Raw genomic sequence first — 19980 nt, forward strand, 5'->3', positions numbered from 1 at the left:
GGATGCCCCGGTGGTTCACCCCTGCATATTCTAAGAAGACTCAAGCGTCTAAGCTTGGGGATGCCCAAGGCATCCCCTTCTTCATCGACAACATTATCAGGTTCCTCCCCTGAAACTATATTTTTATTCCATCACATCTTATGTGCTTTTCTTGGAGCGTCGGTTTGTTTTTGTTTTGTTTTTGTTTTGTTTGAATAAAATGGATCCTAGCATTCACTTTGTGGGAGAGAGACACGCTCCGCTGTAGCATATGGACAAGTATGTCCTTAGGCTTTACTCATAGTATTCATGGCGAAGTTTCTTCTTCGTTAAATTGTTATATGGTTGGAATTGGAAAATGATACATGTAGTAATTGCTATAATATCTTGGATAATGTGATACTTGGCAATTGTTGTGCTCATGTTTAAGCTCTTGCATCATATACTTTGCACCCATTAATGAAGAAATACATAGAGCATGCTAAAATTTGGTTTGCATATTTGGTCTCTCTAAGGTCTAGATAATTTCTAGTATTGAGTTTGAACAACAAGGAAGACGGTGTAGAGTCTTATAATGTTTACAATATGTCTTTTATGTGAGTTTTGCTGCACCGGTTCATCCTTGTGTTTGTTTCAAATAGCCTTGCTAGTCTAAACCTTGTATCGAGAGGGAATACCTCTCATGCATCCAAAATACTTGAGCCAACCACTATGCCATTTGTGTCCACCATATCTACCTACTACATGGTATTTCTCCGCCATTCCAAAGTAAATTGCTTGAGTGCTACCTTTAAAATTCCATCATTCACCTTTGCAATATATAGCTCATGGGACAAATAGCTTAAAAACTATTGTGGTATTGAATATGTACTTATGCACTTTATCTCTTATTAAGTTGCTTGTTGTGCGATAACCATGTTTCTGGGGACGCCATCAACTATTCTTTGTTGAATATCATGTGAGTTGCTATGCATGTTCGTCTTGTCTGAAGTAAGGGAGATCTACCACCTTATGGTTAAGCATGCATATTTTTAGAGAAGAACATTGGGCCGCTAACTAAAGCCATGATCCATGGTGGAAGTTTCAGTTTTGGACATATATCCTCAATCTCATATGAGAATAATAATTGTTGCCACATTAAAGAGGAGTCCATTATCTGTTGTCTATGTTGTCCCGGTATGGATGTCTAAGTTGAGAATAATCAATAGCGATAAATCCAATGCGAGCTTTCTCCTTAGACCTTTGTACAGGCGGCATAGAGGTACCCCATTGTGACACTTGGTTAAAACATGTGTATTGCGATGATCCGGTAGTCCAAGCTAATTAGGACAAGGTGCGGGCACTATTAGTATACTATGCATGAGGCTTGCAACTTGTAAGATATAATTTACATGATACATATGCTTTATTATTACCATTGACAAAATTGTTTCATGTTTTCAAAATCAAAGCTCTAGCACAAATATAGCAATCGATGCTTTTCCTCTATGGATGACCATTCTTTTACTTTTATGTTGAGTCAGTTCACCTATTTCTCTCCACCTCAAGAAGCAAACACTTGTGTGAACTGTGCATTGATTCCTACATACTTGCATATTGCACTTATTATATTACTCTATGTTGACAATATCCATGAGATATACATGTTACAAGTTGAAAGCAACCGCTGAAACTTAATCTTCCTTTGTGTTGTTTCAATACCTTTACTTTGATTTATTGCTTTATGAGTTAACTCTTATGCAAGACTTATTGATGCTTGTCTTGAAGTACTATTCATGAAAAGTCTTTGCTATATGATTCACTTGTTTACTCATGTCATATACATTGTTTTGATCGCTGCATTCACTACATATGCTTTACAAATAGTATGATCAAGGTTATGATGGCATGTCACTCCAGAAATTATCTTTATTATCGTTTTACCTGCTCGGGACGAGCAGAACTAAGCTTGGGGATGCTGATACGTCTCCGACGTATCGATAATTTCTTGTGTTCCATGCCACATTATTGATGATATCTACATGTTTTATACACACTTTATGTCATATTCGTGCATTTTCTGGAACTAACCTATTAACAAGATGCCGAAGAGCCGATTCTTTTTCTGCTGTTTTTGGTTTCAGAAATCCTAGTAACGAAATATTCTCGGAATTGGACGAAATCAACGCCCAGGGTCCTATTTTGCCACGAAGCTTTCAGAAGACCGAAGAGGAGACGAAGTGGGGCCACGAGGCGGCCAAACCCTAGGGCGGCGCGGCCCAGGCCCTGGCCGCGCCGACCTATGGTGTGGGGCCCTCGTGTGGCCCCCTGACCTGCCCTTCCGCCTACTTAAAGCCTCTGTCGCGAACCCCCCAGTACCGAGAGCCACAATACGGAAAACCTTCCAGAGACGCCGCCGCCGCCAATCCCATCTCGGGGGATTCAGGAGATCGCCTCCGGCACCCTGCCGGAGAGGGGAATCATCTCCCGGAGGACTCTATGCCGCCATGGTCGCCTCCGGAGTGATGAGTGAGTAGTCTACCCCTGGACTATGGGTCCATAGCAGTAGCTAGATGGTTGTCTTCTCCCCATTGTGCTTAATTGTCGGGTCTTGTGAGCTGCCGAACATGATCAAGATCATCTATCTGTAATTCTATATGTTGCGTTTGTTGGGATCCGATGAATAGAGAATACTTGTTATGTTGATTATCAATTTATGTCTATGTGTTGTTTATGATCTTGCATGCTCTCCGTTACTAGTAGATGCTCTGGCCAAGTAGATGCTTGTAACTCCAAGAGGGAGTATTTATGCTCGATAGTGGGTTCATGTCTCCGTGAATGCTGGGAGTGACAGAAACCTCTAAGATTATGGATGTGTTGTTGCCACTAGGGATAAAACATTGGTGCTATGTTCAAGGATGTAGTTACTGATTACATTACGCGCAATACTTAATGCAATTGTCTGTTGTTAGCAACTTAATACTGGAGGGGGTTTGGATGATAACCTAAAGGTGGACTTTTTAGGCATAGATGCATGCTGGATAGCGGTCTATGTACTTTGTCGTAATGCCCAATTAAATCTCACTATACTCATCATAATATGTATGTGCATGGTCATGCCCTCTTTATTTATCAATTGCCCAACTGTAATTTGTTCACCCAACATGCTGTTTATCTTATGGGAGAGACACCTCTAGTGAACTGTGGACCCCGGTCCAATTCTCTATACTGAAATACAATCTACTGCAATACTTGTTTTACTGTTTTCTGCAAACAATCATCTTCCACACAATACGGTTAATCCTTTGTTACAGCAAGCCGGTGAGATTGACAACCTCACTGTTTCGTTGGGGCAAAGTACTTTGGTTGTGTTGTGCAGGTTCCACGTTGGCGCCGGAATCTCTGGTGTTGCGCCGCACTACATCCCGCCGCCATCAACCTTCAACGTGCTTCTTGACTCCTACTGGTTCGATTAAACCTTGGTTTCTTACTGAGGGAAACTTGCCGCTGTGCGCATCACACCTTCCTCTTGGGGTTCCCAACGGACGTGTCAACACGCATCAGCTCGTCGCTGCTGGCGTTTTTGGTGCGGGAGACAGCACCGAGTCGGTGGTCGAGATCTGCGAAGTCGGAGCTGCCTATGGCACGGGAGATCTAAATTTTCGATGTCATCGCTACCCGATAGGAAAAGTAAGGATGGATTTGTTCTCCACTAGTGGTGACTGGCTAAGAGGGCAATGATGCTACAGTTTTCGTGAAATGGCAAAGGCAATTTTTCGGCTCCGGCCATCAGCAAGTTTGCTCCCCCGCACACACCTTCCCTCTCTTTACGCCCACCAACGCATGTCAAGAGACTATGCCTGATTACATCGTACCTCTTCCCGATGATAGTTTAAGGTTTGTACGAGCCAAGAACGAGTTTTGGATCCATGGAACTGGGAAATAGGTTCGCGAGCAACCGAAGTGACCCAAAATCGACCGATCTCCATGCCATGCATACATTAAGCACTACATTCCATGCATGTCCATATATGTTACATTACATTAAGCATTTTCCACATAATACATGGTTCTGAGATGAATTTAATTCTATCAAAAGCAAGCCCAAACTGTCAATCTTCTCTCTAAAAAAATATTTGTGGATGCCTAAAAAATGGGGATGAAAAATGTGTGGAACTTTCCTGATTTTTTTGTGGAAAAACAAAAACAAAATTAAACACAAAATTGAAATTTTGCAAAAAGGAAACTGAAATTATTTGACAAAAACAGAAAGGGGCAACGTTTTTCGGCGGAACAACCTCACAAACATAATTTTTTTCTAGCTAAAATGTAATTTCCGTTTAGGGTTGATGAGCGTGGCCCAATCCAACAATTCAATTAAGTGACGTTATCAAGCCAAACTTCCGAAGGGAATCATTCAAAACTGGCGACCATCTAATCCTCAATCTGTTTATGCATTTGAGGAGGCTTCCACGATTTGGCATTTCCCCTATTTCCTAGTAATTCGAGAACCGCGGTAGAATTAGGAAGCAAGTTTGTTGGTTTGCTTCAATGTTTGAGCTTTTTTTTTTGCATGATTTAGGGGTTGTCTTAGTTCTGACGAATATCTGCAGCGCTTCGTGCCCGTATTCGGTCCACATCTATTTCCGAAACCTGCTTTCGTTTTTGTTTTCAAGGTTTATGTAGCCATTTATTGCTTCCGCAAAAAAACGAAGACACCACACGGGTAGTTTCGTCTGTTTTCTCTCCGTTCTCATCCATATTCATAAAGATGGTTCAACTGAAACGGCGGGCGGCTAGGACATAAACTTTTGAAGGAAGGTTTAGATATTTGCAATTTGGACATGCATTTTTTCCACAAGGCCGCATGTTGCTAGATGCATATACAGGAGTAGGACTGCACTGCATGGCTCATATTTCGTAGGACAAGGCGGCATGACAATTGACAAAGAGCATATGGAGGGACCTGTCCAGTTATCCCCATGCCGTAACAGAACCCCCGTTATTGCATCCATCTGGACGCGCTAGATTACAACCACAACTGCATATGCAAAACAAAGGAGATCCATCATGCCTTTTGTTTTGTCCATACCGTTCCTTGCTCTGATCCGATCCATCGGCAGGCCCAGAACGGCTACCTAGTTAACCAGGTGCATATGGAATTATGGATCGATAGTTGCTAGCAGGTGGAACAGGCTCGGTCACCCTCATGCGTGTCAATGTCAGTTTCGCACACAATATGGCCGGTCGATCGCCACGGGAGCAGCTAGCGCCACACATGATGCATCAGGGAAAGTCTGAGCAGCGCCATGCAGCTGCGTTTCCCTGATCGATCGGCTCGTGTCAGTTCGTTAGAGTTGCAGCGAGATCGGTCAGGATATATAGATGCGGCAGCATGCAGCAACAGTCTCTAGATGCCAAGTTCAGGCTTGTGCCACTCCTCCCTGCCAGCTAGCTGGACATCTCTGTACATGACTGCACGCATGAATTACAATCCCCTAAGAGAGTATTTGTTGGAACTGAATAAACGGAGTTAAGTCTCCCAAAAACGAATTGAGAGCGTATTTGAGCATGGCGCAGAACAGAAACTGTAAACCCAAACCGAACTCGTGAAAATCAAAATCAAACGTTGCAGGAAATCGATTTTCGTGATTGCAGTCGATTTCATCCGATCAATCTTAATTCGTTCATAATTCACAATAATAGTGGCAAAATACAACCGTATTGCACCTAAATTACGTACTACGGAGCTAATTAGACTAGAAATTAAGGTTCCCGGTTACTATAGGTCGGCGGAGGGTTTTTGGTCGCCGGCGGTTGCTAGGCGACGACGAGGGCCACCAGCTCGATGGCCGCCGCGCCGGAGGCGCTCCCGCAGAGCAGAGGCGGTCCGTCTGCGTCGTCGTCATCGCCGCTCGGGGCAACGGCGGCAGGGCGGGCTGCACGCGCCGGCTGTGGGGGGGGCTCCTCCGCTTCCCCAGCCGCAGCCGCCTCCGCGCGCTTGAAGGTGGCGCGCCATTAGGTCCGGCCACTTGCGGCCGGCCCGCTTCCATGCGCCTTCGGAGCGCGCCCGCCTGCCGCGCTCCGTCTCCACCCGTACGCCCGGCGGACGATGACTTGCCCTTCCGGCGCCGGATCGGCCGCCGCCCCTACTCACGCGTCTTAAACGCGTCATTTCGGACGGCGGGGTGGTGGCCGTAGCGGCGTCCGAGCGCCCGGGATGGCTCGTCGGAGCGGCGGCGGGAGAGGAGCGGCGGGAGGGGAGTAGGGTTTCCGAACCAAACTCCCCTTCGCGAACCCTTTTAATAGGGGCTGTGCGGTGAGTTTCTCGGGCCCCTGAACTTCCAGTTCGGGCCGGCCCATGTTTACGGGCTCTGATCTGCGCGCATTTCAGCCCGAACCCGTTAATCTGCTGGAAAAGTTCGGTTCCGGCGGTATTTACGGGCTCTCTAACAGAGCCCGTAAATCCCGTCGAAACTGGATTTTTCCGGCAGATTTACGGGTTCGTGCCGAAAGCGGCGCAGAACGGAACCCGAATCGTTGGGCCGACCTCTATAATTTTTCGGGGGCCCGAGAAACTGGAGCATCGACCCGTATAAATACAGGCCGCGGAGGAAAGTAGGGTTCCAAAACCCTACTCCCTCCGCCGCATCCGCTTCCTCCGCCGCGCGTACGGTTCGACTTTCGGCGAGCAATCGCGGAGCCACCGCCGCCGCTTTTCCACTATCTCCACCACCACCGTGATTACATGTCTGGGGCGAACAGCGGCAGGAGGGGAGGCGGGCAGATTGGCGGGAGCAACTCGCCACCACGCCACCCTCCCCCCCCCCCCCCCCTCGTCTTCCGGTCTGAGGCCGAGCGGCGGAAATGGAACCGCTCGGAAGGCGCTCGATTGCAGCGCGCGGCGCTAGACCAACTGCGGTCTGACGCCGCAGTGGAAGCTCGCGCGCTACGCGAATAGCGGCCAGTGGTCATCCTCGGGCGCGTCCGGCCGTGCGCTAGCGCGGCCCGAAGCCGACAGCAGCAGCGACGAGGAGGAGTCGGAGCAGCCGACGACCACCTCAAATGCAATGTATTTAGCGATCAAGACTATCGAAATATGCCCGTAGTATGTTTGAATTTCAGTTTTAAACTTGTTTGCGATGATCAGTTTACCGGCAAAATTTGAATTCGATGTTTTTCGGTTCCGAATACGGGTGTTGTTCTGCGCCACCTCCAAAACCGCTCGCATTTTGTTTTTTGGGAGACTGAACTAACTTTATTCGGTTCCGAAAAATAAGGGCTCTGCTAGAGATGATCTAAGTACTTACTGCAATTTTAGCCAAAATGTAGTTTAAATGTTCTTAGATTCGTTGAACATATGACAGAGTATTTAGTACCGGAGAAAGTATTTTACTATTTGCCCATCTTTGCTAAGCAATATACTAATCAGTAATCACAACGCAGGGCACAAATTTCTCCTGATTGCTGGAGCTCACACGAACAAATTTCGGATTTACTTTTCCTAAGACGACCGCTAATCATGAGATTGAGGAAGTTTTTGTTCTCTTTCTTAATCTTGCTCATTTGGTTGATGCTTCTAGTTTTTTTTTTGAATAACAGCAGGAGAACTGCTGTGTTCATTGCATTAGAAGAAAAAGGTACGGAGACCCGAACTGCTCAGTTTATTGAAGGAAAACCGGGCGAAAACATTTACATCAACAAGAGCACCGCTAGACATAAAGAACGCCGGGAGGCTAGGAGCGGCACAAACATAGAAGCACACCACCAGGGCAAGCAACGTCACCGGACATCATCCCTCGTGCTTACGGTGGGACTTCTTCGACTTCATTGCAACAGCCCCAAGGTCACTCCAAACATGTTGAATCAAACACCATTGCCACGAGCTTGTTCGCCGTCTTCAACAACATCGGAGAGAGAAGACATAACCGAAGGGAGGCGGCATGTGCCGCTCCGATCTTGAGAGGGCGGGAAACAGGACTCGTCTGGCGCCGCCTGCATGTCGAGAGTGCTCCTGCTACCACCACCACGGGGCAACCCCACGAGACCCAGCACCACAGACCCAAGAACACACACCATTGAAAGTGCCCGACCAACCGCTTGACCACAGCCCAGGTGCTCCCGTCAGTACCATGTCTCCGAAACGATGCTTCCACCGAAGTAACGACATTGAGGATGCCGCCATCGCCAATCCGACATGCGGATTTAGGTTTTCACCCAAAGACAAGAACCGAGAGCGGGAGAAGTGATTGATCTCCTCGGTAATGCCTTCAACAAGGCAAACGACACACAGAAGTGACGTCATCACCGGCATCGACGGAAGTCGAGCAAGACTTTCATCCGGAGAACTGCACACCTCGCTGGAACCAGAGTTTCCGGCACACCTCAGTCACACCCAACCTCTCCACACATACCTCGCCGGAGCAACATCAAGGGCGGCTTCATGACTAGCACCCCCGCTGGCCACCAAGAATCTGTGTGCACCCCACCTTCCTCCAGCCTTCAACTAGGCAGCCTCCAAACTGCCCGAGCTGCCAGGTCCCCGGAATTGGAGCAAGGCCGCTTGGCCATTCGCTCGGCCTGTTCGCTGCCCTGGCTAGCAAAGGAAGCAGCGCCGCCACATCAAGACTGGAGAGCAGCCGGAGCAGGGCGTCGTGCCACCGTGAAGGACGCGGCCCACGCGGCCCAGATTCGGCCCAATCGGACCCGCGCAGCCAGGCGCGATGCAGCACGCCAGCGCCGCACCTGCCGGCCTTCGCCTCCCCGTCTAGAACCGCCCAACTCGGTCCACCACCGCGCCGATATGAGGCTGCCGCTCGCTTGAGCGCGACCGACTCACCACGACGCTCGCTTGAGCGCCGCCGACCTCAACCGCACCGACGCTCGCTTGAGCGCGGCCGCCCATGACGCAGCAGCGGGAGCTCCTCGCAGCCGCCGTTGCAACCACCTCTCCACCGGTGCCTACAGAGCCTCCGCCACGCCATCCCCTCGCCGCTCCCGCGCCACAGGCAGGCACCACCCCGCCCGAAGGACGCAGCCGTCCGCCCAGACCGGCCCCGTGAGGCCCAGATCGAGCCCGCCAGGGCGCGGCCTCCTCCAGACGCGAGCTGACCGCCCCCTCCGCCGCCGGTCAGCACAGCATGCTACGCCGGCCCGGAAAAACAACCTCGCCTCGCCGCGCCCGCCGCCAGGCCGCCGCCGCGCCGCGCCGCGCCAGCCGCCAGGTCGCCGCCTCTCCGCGTGCAGAGGAGACACCGGGGCGCGCCCACCACTCCCTTCCGCCTTCGGCAGCAGGGCGCCGCCACCACCGCCGGTGCCGGCGGCAGCGGCGGCCAGGGGAGGTGGCTGTGAGGGGGGTGGTTGGCCTAGGGTTTGGGCTCTTCGGAGTCGCCCCCGCGCGAGAGCGACCCGGGAGAGAGTCTCTTCTCATACAATGAGAACCAGATTGGTTTGTTACAAGAACTTTTAGGGTGACTTCTTTTAGGCTTCTGCTTCTGCATAAGCTAGCTTCTAGAAAATGGTGGGGAAAAACTGTGGTGGCAAGAAGCTACTAGAAACTAGTTCCTCCTATTCTTTTGGGCTTCTATACATTTAGCTTATTTGATGTATTGAGTTGTGAAATATCTGTAATAACCCTAGATACATAACAACATCAGTAAATCGATCTCATCATCCACCATATCCATGGAACAACTAATCACAAAGATCAAATCATTAGCATATCATCCATTCATACTCAGATAAGATTGGGCATAAATTAACCATGAATTAGATCTTGGAAGGAGACGCAAACCACAGCCACGGGGCGGGGGAGCAGGGCGAGCGGCGGCGCCTGCAGGGGAGCAGCGGCCGGCGCCTGCAGGGGAGCAGCGGCCGGCGCCGACAGTGGGGTAGCAGCGGCCAGCAGCGGCAGGCGAGCGACGGCGCTCGCGGGAGAGCAGCGGTCGGCGCCGACGGCGAAAGCAGCGGCCAACGGCGACATGGCGAGCGGCGGCGCCTGCGGGAGAGCAGCGGCCGGCGCCAACGGCGGGGGAGCAGTGGCCAGCGGCGGCAGGGCGGAACCCTATGTCCCTATCGCTCCATGTTGACCAAGCTCACGATGCGGGGGGCGTGTACCGTTTCGTTTTTTTTCTTTTTTTTTCTGTTGGCCATCCGGGAACTTGGGGAGTGGCAGTTTCGTGTAAATTCCACTCAAGAGGGCGGCTATTCTATATACCGGTTCGGCTCTCCGATGGAGAAGCCCGGGAAACTGCTCTGGACCAGTTTCTGGCTATAGATAGGATTGGAGCTTCCCGGTAGGAATAAGCTGGCCCAAAGCTGGAGTCATCTTTTGGGCTTCAGCGGTCCACGACCTGGAAGCCAGCCTAGAAGCTGAAAAGAAGTCAGCCTTGACGGAAGTGTTCATCGATGGGAGGCTGCTCTTGACGGAAGTGTTCACCTTGTGGATGTAGTGGGTTCAACTAGCATCGAGCTCGAATCTCCACTTATAATGACTTTGATCTTGCATCACTTCAACCAGCAAGATGCTTCCAATACCCATTGATCGTTTTACTTGTGAAGACTCTTCATTAGGTCATATTATTTCAATTTTTAGGAAAATCTCATCATGTAATAAAATATTCCATGCTAAATTTCATAAAGTTTGGACCAATTTAAGAAGTAAACTAACCAATAATATGTACCCAAAGGCATGCAGTTCCTTAACCTAGTATTTGATATTTTGAAATTAATTTTATTGTTAAAAGCTACATTTTACATATGCATGTCATCTGATTTTTGAAAATTATAGACATTATTTGAGATACATGTAGTTCAATGCAGAAATACATGTTATTAATAGCACAAGATTTGTTTACTTTGATCTTTTATAATGATTTGAAAACTTGTACAAGTCTTCCATCAGCACTAAAATGTACTCTCGTAAACGTGCAGCTTTTCGGGGTACTATAGAACGATATCTACTGAAGGTGGTACACAAAGCTAGATATTTCAAGAAAAAATAAACTTACAATTAAACCCTTGATCACATACATGTGGGATGAAGTTCTTGACAGCACACATACAAATCAATTGCCTCCACCAATATCTTCGGAGCGCCGTATAATTTTCACGTGAGTTCCCTACATCCAGAACACATCTACAAATGAACGGATGCATAAGTACACAAAATTATTTTTCCATATGCTTTTGTTCGAGGAATAAGCAAAGTCGTCGTGAAATTGGATTGGTCAACAACTGTGTTCAAATGAAATATGGTAAAAAGAGAACACAAAAATTCCGTATGCAACCTATTTCCATTCGAATTTATCCCGTTGCACATCCAAATGTAGGGTTTATAAATTATGAACTCATCACTGTTGTCCACATAAAGAAAGTTTTAGTGCTATGTTGTCTGAAATCTTCTTCTTTTGAAACTCATCAGTGGACCAGCAAAGACACGGCACATGGGCTACAGACAACAGGTTCTGGACAGCTATAGATAAGAGTGTACGGCGAATAATAAACTAAAACGTACGGACACAGAAGCACTGTCGTCTTTATCTGGTCCTGCTATTTCTCTGGCCAGCAGAGATTCAGAGTAGCAGTGACTAGCTTGATTTGGAAGATTACTAATGTTAAGCACTTCCAGTTTAAAGCTCGCGAAAAAATGCTGTAGAAATATTGTTTCCGTTGCACAATTGACATGTCCACCTCATGCATGTTTGAGAACGAACATGTGCTAGTAGTTCCACACCAGCTAAACTTCAGCTTTAACTTCGTTGCCCCCTTGTTAATCATGGGAGCTAAATTGTCCCATCGATAAGACGTTTGTTAGGGAACTATTTCCTCGTTATGCTTTTGTCCCGTTGACCCGAAAAAGAACACGTGGCTTTTAGTTAATTTTCTGGTGACAATCATATATCGAACATAGTTTGTTAGCGCAGTGTCCGTCAATAGCTTAAACTCGCCCCACAAATATCTACAAGTACTGAACTGCAACACTTTAACAAGAAAAGGACGCATGCAAGGCGCTGCTGATGTGCCAAATGGAGCATCAAATGATCAAATCAGCTCGTTAATACACCATGCCATGCATGTGCTCAGTGGCTGAGCCAGAATTTTAGTAAGCCCCAGGCCAAAAATCGAGCGCAAGGAAAACTACTCTGTCCGATCCATAATAAGTGTCGAAAACTTAGTTCGATAGAGGGAGTACTCATTTTGAAAAAGTATGAAAGAAGATAACAGTTGTAATAGCACAATTTTTTTTTGGTACGGTTGCAAAAAGAAACATATAGATTCAACTCTATTGTTAACGATAGAATTAGTATCGTGGGGATACATAGTATGATTTGCATTTGATTTGTTTGATGTTGAAATTGGCAGCTAACACATCACGGTCAGTATCTATTGATCTCCAATATTTCATGAAACTGAGACTACATAAATGGATCGAGTTAAAAGCCAGATTTAGCGTCGTGACGGACGACAACTGACGGAAGCAACAAGATCTCCAACACAGGGAAGCTATACTAGCTAGCAGTGTGGCTAATTGGCGAACAAGGTTGGTGCCATTAGATGTTGCTTTCGATCCCATAATGTCTTTGTCTAGGAACATCTACAACTACGAGCGGCACGGTAACCTGTATGGCCTATGGGCGACGGGCTGTGATAAATTTGCTGGCCTCTTTCGCATGATTTTCAAAATGTAGAAATAGGGGAAACACATGATTGAGAGATGTCATATATTCCAAATTGGAATTTAAAACATGGAAATTTTTATAATGGGCATTTTAAGATGATGCGCAGGAAATACACACATGAATTTTAAATGATTGATGAGAGAGAAGTAGAGAGAGAAAGAGTGTAAGCACATTGGACTTCTCGAATAAAAAGAAAACGAGATTTAAGGTCATATTGAGATTCATATAGAATGGAGAGGGTAGGATTAGATTCGATTGCATATCAATTAGATGGACTCAATTCTTGATCCAGGCATTACGTAGGAAAAAATTCTGTGGGTAGGAATATTCCAAAATTCCTATGAAATTCCTCCAATCCATATAGTTGTTCGTTTCGGTTTTTTATCAAGCCAGCCTAGTTGACCAGCGGCCCCGAATGCTCTATGCTACATTGTTATTTTGGAAGAGGTTTCAGGTACTTGTAGAATTGGTATGCAAGTGTTTTCGGGGATCTTTAGATTGAAGGATTTGCATAGCAATTTTGCATAGGCAATTTTTTTTTTCAAACGAAGCCCTTTGGATTAAAGGTATGACACTTCCATAATTCTATGGATCCTACACTTCAATCCCATCGGAAATTTACATCAATTTAACCTCTTTTTTACACTCATTTGAGTAAGATCAAGACACTTTTCTGTAGTTTCCCTATATTTTATACTGATGACTATTTATGTAGTTTCCATCTGCTTTGTAATTCTCTATTTGTATTGTCAAATTCCTATTTTTTGCATTGTTATGATCCAAACAAGCGACTTCTAAGAAAGATGTCGAGAAGACTTTTGAGATTTTGCAAGCCCTATTTTGTATCCGCGGTCCGACTCACACGAAAGCAGATTATCACTTTTAATGACTGATGAAATGCATCGGACAGATCAAGATAACTTAACACTACAAAGTATGTTTTTCGCGAGAGATATAGTCTGATTTATTTTGTGGGCGTTTTTCCATGCACTGCTGGTATGGAGAAGAGAGATGGGGGTAGGAAGCAACGAGAAAGGAGAGATGGATCTGGGAAACCGACACTTCCCTAGTCCCCAAAAAGGCACTGCTTTCGGCCACTCAGAAAGGTGATAGATAGAACAGCTGGCAACCTCGCCTCGATCAGATGTGCTGCGCAATGTACGTACTCCGTAGTCCGTACTTACCCATGCAGCGACCGTATCCTCCTTAGACTAGTCACAATGCATAGTATCATATAGAAGTATCATGCATATGATACTACTACATGTTACTATCTCCACAATGTATGGTATCATATACTAGTATCATAGTCTTCATATATTAATTATTTTGTAGAATCTCAATGCAAATAGATGTACAAGATTTACTTGACATTAATTTTTCTAGTAGTATGTGCTATGATACCGTATCTACCTATGATACTAGTATCCTCTCTCTCCTCCTTAATAAAGATCGCCACATCAAGATTTTGTTTACTTAACGATGCATGATACTACCTATGATACCCCCATTGTGGGTAGTCTTAGGTCACGCTATCTCTCTCCCTGTGTAAACAGCCTTTGGCCCGATCAGGCAGCCAGACGCTCCCAGGGTGCTCTCTGGGCGGCCGCGTCATTGCCGGTCGAAAACAAGCACAAACAAGGAAGCATGCATGGATATGTTGGCCGACCCAAGCAGCACCCATGCATGCATGCAACTATAGTACTTCCACCGACTGCATCCTAACATACATAAACGTATGATTCAGGTAATACACATGCATGAAAGCTAGACCGACGCAAGTACAATCAATCGCCAACACACATCAGTTAACAAGAGATGAGGACCTTAAAGACCTACAGTGCTCGCTGCTCACCACTCACCGAAGAAAGAAGAGGTAAGGACTTGTACTAGTATATGAAAACATGACAATTCACAACACAATCACTATGTAACATATGTGGGGACAATATATATAGTCATGGAAGTGTGATTTGCATGTGCGTGCGAGCAAACTCTAACCCCGTTACATCAAGTACAAAATTGGTAGCCAGACACCTTTTGGGACCAGAAGACCCGCAAAGCCTGTGCCGGCTACCTAGTTCCGTAACAGGGGAGAGTTGCAAGCAAGCAAAGCTAATTCTCTATCTCCTCTCAAGTCTCTTCAAAGCACCTGCGCTAAGATAGCCCTAGGAGCAACGGCCATCTCTCTCCTCTGATCACCAACCAAGAACACCCTTCTCACTCTCTCTCTACACGGCTAATCATAGGATTAAGGTACTCTACAGTAGCACTAGTAATTAACAACATACTAGACATAGACTGATAGACACATATATAGGGGGGCAGTTCGATCTGTACTGAACGGTCCGTGACGCCAGATCAGGCGAACGGTGATCGATGGGGCGCGCCCTTCCTCCTGTTGTTGAGGGAGAGCACGATCTGCGGGAAGAACCCGCCGGACTTCTTCTTCCTCGGGACGTCGCTGGCAGCACCGGCTGCTTGGTCGGTTCCCACGCTAGCGCGCCGAGCATGGCGGCCGCCGTTGCTGGAGCCGCCACTGACGCCGCTGCTCTCGTGATAGCGACGCGTGGGGTCCTCGAGGATGGAGTTTGGGGTGACCTGTGCGGCGTCGTAGTCGAGGAGGTCCGCGGAGGAGCTGCCGACGTGGAGGTTCTCGAAGCGCGGGAAGCAGGCCAGGTCGGGCTCGCCGGACATGTAGAGGATGTTGGACAGGTCGCCGCCCTGCATCATCACATGATCCACCTGCATGCACGCAGTCGCGGATGTGTTACTCATCAGATTGCTCTAGCATGTAGACATGAAGTGGTTGTAGTGGAGGAGAGTGTTGCACCTTGCAGGAGAGGCAGCAGAAGTGGAATGGCTCCTGGAGGATCCTGTCGCAGGTGAGGCAGATGTTGCCGGAGCCCTTGAAGGGCCTGGACTGCGGCCGCGGCTTGAGGAAGATCACCTTGGCGCTGTTGATCGTGTAGGGCTGCATGCATGCAAGATTAGGCGACGGACAACTCCCAAACATGCGGGGCTCATGATCTAGATGAATTTGTGAATGATTCACCTGAACGAAGGAGCAGTCGATGAGCTTGTCAAGGTCGCCCAGGCGCACCACGTCGTTGTAGACGTACCTCCGTACCTACACAAAATGATGTATTAGCTTTTTTACATACGTACATACTGACATATAATATATTCCCTCTGATGCTAAATTGCTAATAGTATATGTTTAGAGGCATCTGTATCTAGATGAATTTGTGCAGATTTTCAGGGATGGACGGAGTAAGTAAAAAAAAATTAAGCGGTACAGATTACGTAGTTAGTTCAAGGTGACTGTTGGGTAAAAGGTACTACCTCCGTTTCAAGGAATAAGGCGTCCTCGTTATACGTGCTTTTTGTTTGACCAAGAATTACTTTAAATAGATAAAGATTATTTGTATGAAATTAGTATCATTAAAAAGTGCTTTTTAATACGAATCCAACGATACTAATTACATATAATATAATTTAGATTTTATTGCTCAATTTTTATGGTCAAAGTTCGTCTTGAAATACGCGTGCGCCTTATTTCTTGAAACGGAGGTGATAAAAGGTAGATTCAGCCGCTCTCTCCTCCGTCGAATAGGATACGCTAGGTAAAGGCTGCTGAGTCAGCAGTAATAACTGCTGAACGTTTGACCGTCGGCTCGTCGTGATCCTAATCGTGGGAGACCGACGGCGTTACGTGCGTGCGCCCCCATCGTGCACGCAGCTATGAGCTATCTTCCTGCATGCAAATGGCAAAGGCCAAATGACCAAGGTGCCCCTGACCAGAACCCCAAGGTCGACGCAAGAACCAGAGGCAGGAAGGTGAAAGCATACGTAATTCCAAGGCCACTGTGGGCTGAACCGAGTGAACAGCGACGTCGTGAAGGGCTGAACCATGCGGTTGGACGGTAGCGCAGGATCGGCGTGTGTACAAGAGCGCAAGGACACAAAGGCGGGGAACAGTATCGAGGCCTTGTTTGGCAACAGGGCAGGCGCTTTTACCATGCACACATATGGTATGGTAAAACTGTTGTTGGCCGCGGCTACTGCTAGCTTCCTTCTACTACACCGTCCTGTCACTGCGCCGAGCTGCGATGCATGCCACCACAACACATCCACACAGATGGTTGAGTGGATGGCTCATGGCCATTGATCCATTTATTCACCAACCGGGCAGGGCTGGATCAGTGGCGGAAGCTGTGCTTTGCTTCGCTATGCATGGCAACACAATCCGGATAACACACCCCATTTGTAGCTAGGGCGATCTGGACTAACCCAAGTGACGCGACCGGAGCCACTATTACCACCGTTAAAATGCAGGACACGCACTCTGCATAGTGCGCGCGCTATACAGGGAAATTTAGGGGAACGGCCAGGCGGAGGCAGCCTTGCCTACTGACTACTGAGAAGAGATAGGGAGAGGTGGGATTGCAGTAACTTTTGCAGGTGGCTGGCGAGAGGGAAGAGGGCAGCCACAGGACAGGAATGGGTGGCGCGGCTCCTCATGCAATGCATTGCAGTGCCCGTGGTTGGTTGGAATTTACAGCCTTAAATTATGTAAGACTATGCTTCTTTCGGGGATGCTGCCAAGCCGCGCGCGATGAAAAGAAAACACCTCAGATTACCTTTCTACATTGCCTTTTCTTTTCCTTTGTCACCACTGTTGTTAATTTTTTGTCCTTCTACAATAATCTGGTGGAGCAAGAGTTACAAACCTGCTCTCTCTATTTTAATGAATAAGGCGTTGCGTTTTCATGTTTTTTCTTTGATCAGGATTTATTATACATATATAAACATTGTAGGCATAAAATTACCATCATTTTAAAGTGTTTTTCAACACAAATATAATTATATTAAATACATACAATATAATCAAGATCTGCTTGCTAATTTTTTTTATGTCAAAGTTCGTCTTATAACATGTGTCCATCTTATTCATCGAAACAAAGGTATTAAATGGGGTTTAGCAGAGGGCAATTGGGTTAGGGTTTACAGTAAACAAAACCATGCAGGGAGACATGGCACAAAGCACAACGAACCAGGGCCTGCAGAAACGACAAGATGAAGCCAGCCGAAAGAGGCGCACAAGGTTCGAACACCACACTTGGGAACTCGAACACGCCGCAACTCAGCCCAACCAAATCAGGTGATTAAGTAAAGATAATTACACATCACTACGGGTAAGCACGGCCGGTCTATCTCTCCCTCTCTCTAGCTGATAGCAGTGGTGATGCAGAAAAGGGTTACTACTCCGACAGATAGCTCTAAATTGATACGCTCGCTTGAGGAAACTAAACAGTCCAAAAGGCTAGTAGAGTAGGCATCATCTAATTAGACCAAATACGTACAAGCCTGCCCTCCCCTGTGTGGGGTGCCACTGAATTACCATATTCTAGCTAGCAACACACGGCCGCTTCAGATAGAACTTGTATCAGGCTAGCACTTAACAAGTTCACATGGAAAGAACACAAAACCGGCTAGAATTAACTGCGATTCTGAACCAAAGACGCGGACCAAGAACAGGAAAGAAAGCATGCAGGCGACAATTGATTGTCTACTCCATCAGAGAAGAACTGGTTACTGGTTCTTGGAAACGAACAAAAAGTTAGCCGGGGCCGGAGAAGTAAGAAAGGAAGAATCGCTGTCGCTCTTGCGCCAATTCAGGCTCCTGCATGTCGATTTGAGAGGAGGAGAAGGAAGAAGATGGCGAGAGGCTAACTGGTCGTTACCTGGAGCAGCGGGTGGTGTCGGTGCGCGGCGTTGGCGCAGTGCGGGCAGATGCTGGTGCAGCAGGCGAGGCAGAAGATGTTCTTCTCGTTCTTCTTCCTGCTCTCGTGCGCCTCGCACGCCACGAAGAAGCTCTCCTCCACCAGCCCGCCCAGCCACCCAGGTCTCATCCCCATCTCCCCTTCGCCAATTCTCCCTCACCACACTCTCCCTTCGCCACAGAACCACAATTCTCCTAGCTAGGCTCTCCTTTGATTAGCTCTAGTCAAGCCGTATGTACGTATGTAGATCAGGGAGAAGGATGTTTAATGGAGGAGTGAGCAGTCGACGGGCGTCTATATATAGAGCGGGAGTGAGGGGGCTCGCTCGATCGATCGATCTCGTGTGTGTGCCTGTGTGGCTAATGGCGTCAAGGGGACATACGGGTTCGGGGCGGTCAAAGGAACACCTGGGCGTCACGGTCCGAGTGTCGGGGACCTCAACTGCAATTCAGGCACCACTCCGGGGTGCTATCCGACATTTGGCGCCTCGTCGGCTTGCAGAGTGTACTACGAGTGGTGTGGATAGGGCTGTTCCTGCAAAGCGCTATAGCTACTGGGATTACCAGTAATTCGGTGCCTGACAGATTAGTGATGTACACTAGTAGTGCTGCACTAATATGGGATGGTAACGTGATGTCAAAATCAGATGATCAGAGCACGTGGTGCTGGTAAATCAGGCAGCGGTAGTTGCCTGATTTAGCTTGGTTTTGAGGTGACCAAGTGATGGCGCTCGTCTATAGCTCCGAGGAAAAAGGAGGGAGCGACCAACTACGCGCCGAGTGAGATTGAATGACAATTGCCCGCCTTATCCGAACTTTAAGTTTCCCCTTCCTGAAATTCGCCTATCCTAGTCCGTATAGCTGACGAGACTTTGCCTCGATTCAGAATTAAATCACTCGCTGTTGATCGATCGGGGAATTCAGCATGCGGTGTTTCCAACTCTGGCATCCTACATGCACAGAAATCACCAACTCGAGCGTAGAGATTATCAGTCTCGCCCCAGCCCCATGTGACCGGACTGCTAAGAATGATGAAACCGATGCAAGATTTTACTACCTCAAGGTACCAATCTCCATCGTTCTCTATGTGTTTTCAGCTTAATTTCACAGTTGATCACTGCCAGTAATTTTGAGCTTCATTACTGTACTTTGCAAGAATGCGATTGACCGATCCTTCGTCGTCTGGTGGTCGATCGCTCGCGTGAAGGTGGTAGTTGCAGTACTGCCGTATCTGCCTTTTCAGTTACTGCTTTTCCTGTTCTTGTTTTTATCTGACCGTTTTCTTGCTTCGTCCCGCCAAGTTTCGTGGACTGTAGCGGTGTACCCATCTCGCCTACACCCTAGGGACGTGCGTGCTACCCTCTAGATAGCCAAGCACGAACGACCATACCGTGGTGTAACTTTGTTTTACAGCTGTGCTCCATTCGGCCATGAAAGGGAGCATTGCAATGGACAAAATTCTCTGTAAACTTTGAAAAAAGTACAGTTTGAAGTTTTAGGACACCTTCAATTCATAGATAGGAAAATCATAGAAATAAGAAAAGTATAAAATGGTGT

The 19980-nt window shown here is 47.5% G+C and overlaps 1 protein-coding gene across 1 annotated transcript; it reads right to left on the reverse strand.

Moving 5' to 3' along the window:
• Positions 1-14549: 14549 nt before the first annotated feature.
• Positions 14550-18721, reverse strand: LOC127311920 (protein RGF1 INDUCIBLE TRANSCRIPTION FACTOR 1). The gene is made up of 4 exons (XM_051342415.1): positions 18386-18721; positions 15694-15768; positions 15472-15612; positions 14550-15383 (listed from the first exon to the last, which is right to left on the reverse strand). Exons 1-4 carry the CDS (start codon positions 18557-18559, stop codon positions 15000-15002), a joined length of 774 nt encoding a protein of 257 aa, XP_051198375.1. The 5' UTR covers positions 18560-18721; the 3' UTR covers positions 14550-14999.
• Between the last annotated feature and the right edge of the window lie 1259 nt (positions 18722-19980).

The sequence above is a fragment of the Lolium perenne genome, chromosome 7, assembly GCF_019359855.2.
Source record: "Lolium perenne isolate Kyuss_39 chromosome 7, Kyuss_2.0, whole genome shotgun sequence".
Taxonomy (NCBI): domain Eukaryota; kingdom Viridiplantae; phylum Streptophyta; class Magnoliopsida; order Poales; family Poaceae; genus Lolium; species Lolium perenne.

What these genes read in the sequence shown, in the direction of transcription:
- LOC127311920 (XM_051342415.1), bottom strand. Translation starts at nt 18,559, where the DNA reads ATGGGGATGAGACCTGGGTGGCTGGGCGGGCTGGTGGAGGAGAGCTTC. An exon ending in TCGACTGCTCCTTCGTTCAG is followed by an intron (nt 15,613 to 15,693) that starts GTGAATCATTCA and finishes GCATGCATGCAG; the next exon opens with CCCTACACGATCAACAGCGC. An exon ending in TCTGCTGCCTCTCCTGCAAG is followed by an intron (nt 15,384 to 15,471) that starts GTGCAACACTCT and finishes GCGTGCATGCAG; the next exon opens with GTGGATCATGTGATGATGCA.